The following is a 9,716-nucleotide window of genomic DNA, read 5'->3' on the forward strand; positions in this document are numbered from 1 at the left end:
GAGTCATTTGTTGGAGATCACACAGCTAGAGAACTGCAGACTCAGGATTTGAACTCAGCAACCTGACTCCTGAGCTTGTGCTCCCCACCAGTGTGCTCTACTATCTTCCATATGCTTCATACATAAACAGCAAGTACATACTCATATAAACGACGCGTATACACAGTGTCCAAAGCACCACCCATGTTCACAGAAAACACACATATAGGAAATGCAATTTATATGCGTTGCACATGCACACACATACCACACACACACAAATGAATGGATGTCTAGTCACTCATTTTCTTGGCCAGAACAGGGATGGGCTCACTTCAGAAAAGGAAAGCCTTGGGGCCCCAGGTGGCCAGCCCATGCTTCACCTCACCACCCCATCCCCCGCTTACCCAGCCTCTAGTTACTGTCCCTCCAGGAAGTCAGGTCCAATGCTGGGAGTGTGCTACAGTTGACAAAGTCCCGAGGGAACATGTTGGACATGAAGATGTTGTTTTTGGACACGGTGGTGATGCCCGTGTTGTCGCAGATGATTCGGGGCAGGGAGATCCTGGCCAGCGCCTGCTGCTGCTGGCTGCTGAACACACCTCTGTTCTCCCACCAAAACCTGCATGGGGACACCCGAGGATGTGGCACTGATGCTGTCCTCAGCAGAAGGGCGTTTGCTGGCTCAAGCTACACCCTCGATGTAAGAAGGACCACCCCAGACACCCACTCCCCAGCCTGCGAGGGCTCCAGGCCCTCAGACTGCCCAGGGACTTTCACGCCGCTGCCCACTGGCCTCAGCTCTACCTGTGTCAGCCCAGCGGCCCCAAGACCTGGGCAACGCTGCGCAGGGAGCTGGGCCCGCACTCACTCACAGAGCCCTGTGCCCGGGCCCGGGGCTGTGTCCATGGGGGCACAGAGAATCAATCTGTTTATAATGTGTCCACCCAGAGAGGGACACTTTTCTCTAACTTTTCCATGGACACAATATGAACTAGGTAAGAACCAGGCCTGATAGATGTCAGGGCCACATTGAAATGACACTAAGAGCGCCTTGGGGACTGTTCAACAGTGAGCAACTGCTGCATGGTGGCATCTTGAAATCAGAGGAGTAAAGTTGCATTTTCTCTGTCTTCCCTCCTTCACAACCAGCGGTCCAGGTCCCTCCTGGCTGCCCCCCCCCCCACAGGTTCAGAGCATGTCAAGGATGATCTCGAGGGCCAGGAACACACTGGAAAATCACAGATCCCTTGCTGCCCCTCACTTCACAGGAGGAAGTAGGGGCCCCGATAAGTAGGGGAAAGAGGCTTGCGACCACACAGTGGGCCTACGTGGCTCACCGCCCCTCACCTGTCACCATCTCGGAGCTTCCGGAACTGGGTCCCAATGAGGCAGGCGAGGAGCTGGCCCACACGGCCTCCAGGCTCCAGGGGCTCAGCCACCCCACCCATCCAGATGTCAATGTTGTCAGGCGTGCCATACTGCTTCATCAGCTTCTGTGCCAGGTCCAGGTTCCTGAGCACCGTGGCCAGCTCACCCACAGTGCTGGGCTGAGGGAGGCCGCAGAAGCGCCTCCAGGCATTGTACCCTGCCAAGGAGAGGCAGCAGTGGCTGTGGGTGGGTCTCAGAAAGCCCAGCTCCCCAACACACCATGGCTGTCTACCATATACTGAAGGACAGGAGAGAGAGGAGGACACACAGGGGCTTCTCCCAGGCTGTAAGCCCCCAGGGAACCCTGAAATGAAGGGCCAAGACCCTCTCTGTTTCCTTTGCCCTCCCAACCACCAAAACTCCTACAGCATCCAAGAATAGGAACATCTCATTGCCCCCCCTCTGAAGCTCACAGACCCATGAGGGGTGAAGTGTGTTGGAAGGTTCAGCCACACCAGCTGTCCCATAATGTAGGCATAGACTTTGGGGTTAGGCTGATCTGGGTTCAAATTCAAGCTCTATCCCTGACTTAGCTGGAGAAGAACCTGGGCAGGTTCTGAATCTCTTCAAGCTTCAGTTTGCTCATCTGTAAAATGGAAATGATAATAATCTCTTTCCCTCAAAGTGCATGTAAAACGACGGAAAATGAAATGTGAGGGAGACAGGTTTCCAGCCCACTTGGGCAGGTGGGGGCACTGCAGAGGGCAGGGCTCTAGAGTGGGAGGTGGGATGGAGCAGGGGGCTCCTGCAGCCCCTCACCTGGGAGGCCGTGGTCCCGGCTGCGCTGCATGTTCAGAGCAGGCAGGTCCAGCCCAATCCTCATGACCTGCTCAAACAGCCGTTCCCTGATCTCGTCCACCACAATCTGGTTCTGGCGATTCAGCTTGGCAGGGGTGGCCATGAGGCCCCGCAGGATGGGGTCAATGCCACCTGGGATGAGAGGAGCAAGACGTGGGGAAGGCTCTGGCTCAGTATCAGAGCTCGGACTGGAGTTAGGGGAAAAAACAGATGCAGACAGAGGATTGCAGAAAGGGCTGGGCACATGCAATTCCTGGTGCCAAGGTGGCCCCAGTGGGCAGGTCTTCACTGGGAGAATCGAAGTCTTGGGGGATAATGCCATTCAGACTTGCAAGCTGGGGTGCACCCAGCCCCTGGGCTCCTGGGTCACTGAGAGTCATGACTCCCTATGAGCCATCTCCACCCACCCTTTATTATTACATAGAGAAGCAGTGAACTGAGGCTGGAAAATCAGGTAGGATCCCCAAAGATGGAAGGAAGAGGATTTTTCCTGCGCTCGCTCCCTGCTGCCAAGGCCACCCCCACTACATCCTCCGCTGCCAGCCCACTGTCTCCTGGCCTAGGTCCAGCTCACCTTCCAGCACTACCCTCCAGGTAGCGAAGAAGACCCTGCTGAGTGGAACGCGGGGGTTGGGCCCCATGGGCTGGTACCGGTTATCCAGGCGGAACATGAAAGGTTGGATGAGGGTGTGGCCGTAGCGGAAGGCATTGGTAAAGACGTTGGAGATGCGAGGGTCTACTGAGTCATTGTAGGAGCGGTACCTCGGCAGGTACTTCCTCATGGCCAGTGGTCCCAGCACCAGGGGCAGGTAGTCCCGATAAGTGATGATCTAAAGAAAAGTCGTGCTCAGAGGGGCCTTTCTACTCACCCTCTGTGCAGAGTCTCTGCCCGCTTGGGGGTGTCCCTCCACTGCCTATGGCCAGGGAGTTACCTCCCACAGCACTGGATCTCAGTCTAACAGAGTGGCACCAAGTGGCATAAATAGACCTCTACCTCTTGCCTGCTGTGTGACCTTGGGCCAGTTATTAACCTCTGTGAGCCCTGTCACTCAAATGTAAATTAAGGATAATTATGCTGCCGTCTGTCTTTAAAAGATGAAATAACAAAGGGCTTTGTTAGTCAATAGCTCCTTTGCCCTCGAGTTACTGGTCTTTTTCCTCCTAATTTATAAGCTACTTAGGGCAAGGGTTGTATCTCCTTCCTCTTGAAATTACTCGGTGCCCAGCAAGTACTTGCTCATGGTGGGGTTCAGGATGTGTTTGTGGAGGAGGAGAGATAAAAAAGGGAAAGGGCCACTCTGGATGCTTTCCTCAGGGAAAAGAAAAGATAAGGATTCTAGCTAGAGTCTGGAATGTTCTTGAGGCTTAAATGAATCTCACTTAAGTACCTAGTGCAAAGCCAAAACTTACCCTCAGGACCTGCAACTCTCTCCCCCTCCGGAGTCTAAGAGCAAGGAAAAGGTGTGTGTGTGTGTGTGTGTGTGTGTGTGTGTGTGTCTTGGGGAGAGGATAGGGGTGCTGAAGCATCAGAAGTTGGGAGAGAGGGGGTGCCTGGATGGCTCAGTGGTTGAGCATCTGCTTTCGTCTCAGGTCATGATCCCGGGGTCCTGGGCTCCCCGCAGGGAGCCTGCTCTGCCTGTGTCTCTGCCTCTCTGTCTCATGAATAAACAAAACCTTAAAAGGAAGAAGACGGAGAAGGAGAAGGAAGGAGAAAGAGAAGAGGAAGGTGTTGGGAGAGAGGAGATTGGGTGAGCTATGATAGAGCCAACAGAAGAGGTGAGTGGGCCAGGTGCCTCGAGGAGGTGAGGAAAGGAAAGGCATTTACTGACCAGCTACTATGCACCAGGCACTTTGGATCCACCCCCTTAACCCTCCTGAAACCGCTGATAGGAAAGGAGAAAGGAGAACCAGTCTAGGAAGGAGGGGATGGAAGGCAGGTAACCTTTGTCAGGCACTTAGTATCTGCCAGGTGTTTTCATATATATCATTTAATTTTTACCATGTCATGGATGTGCATGTGGAGACTCATGGGGTTCATTTGCCCCAGGCGACATAGCTAGGGTATGGTGGAGCCAAGTTAGGATCCCAAGCCTGCACGATCTCCGGCATCACCAATGCTCAGGACTGCCTACCTACCTGGACCATGGCCCCCACAATCTTGCGGGCTTCCTGGTAGAGCCTCTCTCCATCCCAGCGGGGGTTCAGGCGCCTGAGCTCTGTGGCCAGCCGGTTGTGCTCCCGCAGAAAGAGCGTGTGCATGGAGGTGAGCTCGGGCATCTCACTTGAGCGGGTATCCCCTTGGGAAAGCAAAAGCTACTGTCAGTCCTAAGATCCCATCAGAAAGGACTGGCTCCACTGAGACTCCCTCCCCAGCCAAGGTCTGAAACCCAGACTTCCTCTCCATCCATCTTCCCACACCATGCTCAGTTTACACCTCCTTTAGGACATCTTCTCTTGATGCCTTGGTTTGCCATGAATAAACAAATAAATTCTTCCTCCATTTAGGGGCACTGCTGGTTGAAGTTGCTCATTTAGTAGGCATCAGATCCAACACATGACTTGCCATATTCCAGTACCTGAGACTGGGAGCTCCTTGAGGATGAGGACCACGGCTTGTGCCTTTTAGTATCTGACCCTCCACCCAACTCACACATAGGTACATGGAGTTTAACACAGTGCCTGCTACAAAGTAGGTGATCCATGAACACTGCCTGGTTGACTTATTCTCTTGATTCAGAGAAGGCAAAAAAAAAAAAAAAAAAAGCATGGAGGTTGACACTCCCTACTTCCATGATCATGTCAGACAGCTAATGATCACAGACAGCACTCTCTCCTGCTAAAATTGGATGCAAACTCAGAATCCTTCTCAACACAGGACTCTAGAAATCCATTACCATCTGATCAGAGTTGCCATCCCTATCCTTACTACATGCTAATTTGCAGCCTGCTCAGGATCCAGAGAGTAGGGGGGAAAGGGGCCTAGGGCACAGGAAGCTTATAGTCTACATCTGAGACTGTTCAAAAAAAACCAGGTGAGATATCTGCTCCCTAGTCCTCCCCAACCCTTCTCTGGAAGGGCCAGAGAGTTAGGACCAGGCCCCTTTAACAGGACACTGTGTCCAGTCTTTGTCAGCTCCAGATGCTGGTGGGAAAGAAATGCTTTGAGAGCAGGTTTACTATTCCATGAGCTGCCAGAGATCATGATGTTCCAGGCCCAGGAAATGCAGCTTGATGCCAGGATAGGGGCAGCCATAACTGTGTGAGAAGTGGTGCTCTTCCCTCACTAGCCCAGAAAAGCACAGGCTCTGGTAGGGACTAGAGCTGACCTGGATTCTCCTCCCCAGGGCCTAACCAGGGTAGACACTACCAGGAGCCATCAGGAGGAGAGGTTGGGAGGCCAGAGGTGAACAGAAGGGCCTCAGGACTACTACTGGATTTACATTAAAGAGTATTGGAGGGGTCCCTGGCTGGCTCAGTTAGTGGGGTATGTGACGCTTGATTTGGGGGTTGTAAGTTTGAGCCCCATGTTGGGTGTACAGATTACTTAAAAATAAACCCCTGGGGCACCTGGTGGCTCAGTCAGTCGAGTGTCCAACTCCTGATTTCAGCTCAGGTCATGATTTCAGGGTCCTGAGATCAAGCCCTGCATGGGGCTCCACGCTCAGTGGGGAGTCTGCTTCTCTCTCTCTCCCTCTGTCCCTCTCCTTGCTCATGTTGTCTCTAAAATCAATAAATCTTTAAAAAATAAAATAAAATATTTTAAATAAAGAAGAAAAAACATCAGAAAATTTTGGGGCACTGGCATCATTACTGCCCCACCATATCCCCAGGACTGCCAGGTGTTTAAATTTAAAACCCCACTCTTTCTTATTACAGGGAATCAAGATGGCAGGAGGTGGTATTCTGGAGCAGCACTGTCCCATAGAACTTTCTGAATTGTTGAAAATGTTCTACATCTGTGCTGCTCTATAAGGGAACCACTAGCCTATGAGGCTATTGAACTCTTGAAATGTGGCTATTGCAGCAGAGGAACTGAATTTTAAATTTAATTTTAATCAACTTAAACTTAAATGAAAATAGTCATGTGTGGCTAGTGGCTACCATACCAGATGATGTGGTTCTACAGAGTGAGGATGCCATGTTGCTCTCTGTCCCTTTCATTACCCATCCCTGGGGACTCAACTCTATGCCAGAGTCCAGAGGGAAAAGGAGAGCTGGAGAAAGAGATGGACAGATGGACAGAGACTCCTTGGCCATCCCTGAGTCTCCTTCTTAGGTTTGGGTTTTTGTTTTCTGTTTATTTTGGTTTGGGTTTGGATATTGGGGTTTTGTTTGTTTTGGGTTTTTGTTGTTGTTGTTGTTGTTGTTGTTTTTGGTTTGTTTGCTTTCTACCTGCATCCAACTTGTCACCAAGGCAACTGGATTAATATCAGAAAGTTGGTGAGGACAGAGTCTCTCTAAATGCAAACTCACAGGCTGCTCACAAACAGGCCCCCTGTTGCTCCAGCACGGAGCACCCCACACCACCCCAGGTTCCCCCATAGGGCTGACCTGCCAGGAAGCAGGGGATGCCTGCAGAGCGGTTGGTGAGGAGGCAGGGGTCGTCATGCAGGTTGTCAAAGGGCAGCAGGGCCCGGCCATTGTCCCTGAAGCGGGTGTTGACAGCCAGCAGCCCCAGCTGGTTGGTCAGGTTTCGAAGCCTAGTGGCCAGAGGGTCCTCGCTGCCATACACCATGCTGGCATCCACGAAGGAGGTGAGCGCGTTGATTTGGTTGCGGATGGTGATGTTGCTGTCTGTGCAGGCTGGGGAGGAGCGGAAGAAGGGGATGCAGTCACGTTGGTTCTTGATGCGGGGGTCATTTGGTGGGATCTGTGACACATAGATGGGGCCGATTCACCAAGGGCAGGGGCAGTGGGCAGGAATAACTCTTCTCCTGTCCACCCCCCACCCCAAGGCCTTGATCCCACCTCCAACGCAGCCTAGAACCCAGGCCCAGTGGGGGCGACCCAGACACCAAAAGGAGGGTTCTTCAGGACTTGTGGCCCCCTTCGCCTGCAGGGAGGCCTCTCAAGGCTACAGAGGATCACTGCCTGAATTTGCACCAGCAGAATGCCAGAACTCCAGAAAGCAGCATGTGAGGCCCCCTGGAGGAGGGCGGGCTAGTCCCAGCCTAAATTGCCTTTCTCTCTCTCCCTCCCGTCTGCCCTTCCCTCTTCTGTTCTTTGGATGTGGTGTCTAACTCTCAGTTGGCCTCCTCTTCCGGTACCTTTCCTGCCTGCCCCCTTCCCTGTTCCTTTCCTGTCTTTCATTCTGGCTCCTGCCTCTTCTCTTCTCTTCTCTTCTCTTCTCTTCTCTTCTCTTCTCTTCTCTTCTCTTCTCTTCTCTTCTCTTCTCTTCTCTCTCTCCTCTCCTCTCCTCTCCCCTCCCTCTCCTCTCCCTCTCCCCTCCCCTCCCCTCCCCTCCCCTCCCCTCCCCTCTCCTCTCCTCTCCTCTCCTCTCCTCTCCTCCCCCCCCACCTCTGCCATTCTGTTTCCTTTCTCTCATCCTCTCCCTACTGGGTATGTGCCCCAACCAGCCAGTCCCCTCCAGCCCTCCCGCACCCGACAGCCCCGGCTCTGAGCCCCAGGCAGCGCGCGCCGGGGCAGGGGCGGGGAGGCGGCCCTCTGAGCGGAGGACGGCAGACTGGGCACGCTGCACCCACTCGCCGAGGTCGGAGGCAGGCGAGGACGCGGGGGTGGGCAGGGCCAGCCTTTCCTCAGGAGCTGGGGAAGGAACTCTGGGCACAGAGGGAGGTGGCCGCTTCCAGGAAGGCTGCCCCCGGTCCCCACCGGGCAGGCAGCGGGAAGAAGGGAGCACCTTGAGCGGGAAGCAGGGCGGCTGCTGCTCGCAGCTGATCTCGCAGTTGACACTCGTGACGAAGGAGACCCGGGCGGCCGGCTCCGGGCTCAGGTCGAGGTCGTGGTCGAGCAGCTGGCCCCACTGCATGAACAGGAGCGAGCGCTCCTGGTCCGGGGTCAGCTGCTCCGTGGGGAAGCGCACGATGGCGTTGGAGACGGCGCGCGCCTGCGGAACACCGGGCGTCAGGGCGGCCCCCGCCCCCGGGCCCCCGCCCCCGCCCCCCGCCGGCGCTCACCAGGGGCACCGCGAAGCCGCTGCGCTTCACCCCGGGCGTCCAGCCGTAGGGCAGCGAGAAGCCGTCCTCGTACTCCGCCGGCAGCCAGCGCGCAAAGGCGCGGTTGGAGGCTCCCAGCGTGGGGCTGCGTCTGCAGAGCCGGGACCGGGCGCTGACACCAGGCGGCGCCGCGGGCTGTGGGGGACCCCGCAGACCCCGCGCCCAGTCGCCCGCCCGCCGAGGGCCGCCCGCTGCCAGCCGCACCTGTTGTTGCAGTGCCCGGTGATGCTGCGGTACTTGTCGTTTTCCGGGCACTTCAGCCCCACGTCCTGGTAGGCGCAGCCGCTCGACTTGGACAGCAGATTCAGCTGGGCGGGGGTCAGCACATCTGGGGCCGAGGAAGGAGGGGCTTGTGTGGTTCCCGAGTCTCCCCATTTCCTATCCTAAGCTGGGGAGCGTCGGTTGGGGGCCCAGGCTGAGAACAGGGAGAGCAGACTCCCGTGCACCCGAGACTCCCTGGAAAGGGGGGGGAGGCTCACTGGGACATGACCAAGGTCACTAGAGGAGCAGGACACTGGGGTTGTAGGGGCCACTGTACCAGTGACATTGAAGGGCCGCGGCCACAGAGGCCGCAGCTTCCCCTCCAGCAGGCTCAGGGCCACGTGCAGGTAGTCAGCAGCCCTCACAGCTGTCCTGGTGGCTGCTACCGGCTGCTTGAAGTAGGACAGGAGTTCCATGGGGCTGGCCAGGCCACTGTGAAGCCGCTGCTTGATGCTGCTTGGAGAAGGGAGGAGTGAGGCCAGAGACACTCCGCAGAGCCCCAGCCCCAGGCGAGCTCCGGACAGAGACCCACAGACAGGAGAAGGTTTCTCTTTATAAGCAGAGTATGGACCTGGGTGTCCAGACAGAGGCAAGGCCAGGGGGAGGGATGGTTTTGAAGATGCTCTCAAACCCAAAGACACAAAGACTGACAGACGGCGGAGGGCTCCTTCCCCACCCTCAAGGCCCCCTGTGAGTTGGATCTCTGAAAGCTGTGGGGCAGCCTTGCCCGGAACTGGGAAATGCCCGGCCCCCACCTCTCCCGCCGCTCCTTGTAGGCTGTGTCCACTAGTCGCTTGGCTTCTTCCATGCAGGTCATTACCACTGTGGTTTCCACCTCCTCCAGAACAGCTGCCCAGAACAGGGGTCACAAGGTCAAGAATGGGTCCCAGAGCCCAGGGCAGTCTATGCTGAAGAAAGGAATCCTTGTGACTCAGAACCACCCCAATACACCACCTTTTCCCTTCTTTCTGCACTGTTACCTGGATTGGCACTCTCAGAGTGCTGGGGCACAGCCAGAATGGCCAGGAGCCCTGCGAGGGCCAGCAACAGCAGCATCTCTGCAACAAGACCCCA

General features: G+C 55.5%; 1 protein-coding gene across 1 annotated transcript; it reads right to left on the bottom strand.

The window, feature by feature from the left end:
- Nucleotides 1-393: 393 nt before the first annotated feature.
- Nucleotides 394-9,716, bottom strand: MPO (myeloperoxidase). The gene is made up of 12 exons (XM_055331319.1): nt 9,623-9,716; nt 9,398-9,491; nt 8,920-9,095; nt 8,586-8,709; nt 8,343-8,472; nt 8,066-8,272; nt 6,760-7,078; nt 4,345-4,505; nt 2,783-3,038; nt 2,170-2,340; nt 1,330-1,567; nt 394-601 (listed from the first exon to the last, which is right to left on the bottom strand). The coding sequence occupies exons 1-12, from the start codon at nt 9,696-9,698 to the stop codon at nt 394-396; spliced, it is 2,160 nt and encodes a 719-aa protein (XP_055187294.1). The 5' UTR covers nt 9,699-9,716.

Source organism: Nyctereutes procyonoides, unplaced genomic scaffold (assembly GCF_905146905.1).
Source record: "Nyctereutes procyonoides isolate TBG_1078 unplaced genomic scaffold, NYPRO_anot_genome, whole genome shotgun sequence".
NCBI classification, from domain to species: Eukaryota; Metazoa; Chordata; class Mammalia; order Carnivora; family Canidae; genus Nyctereutes; species Nyctereutes procyonoides.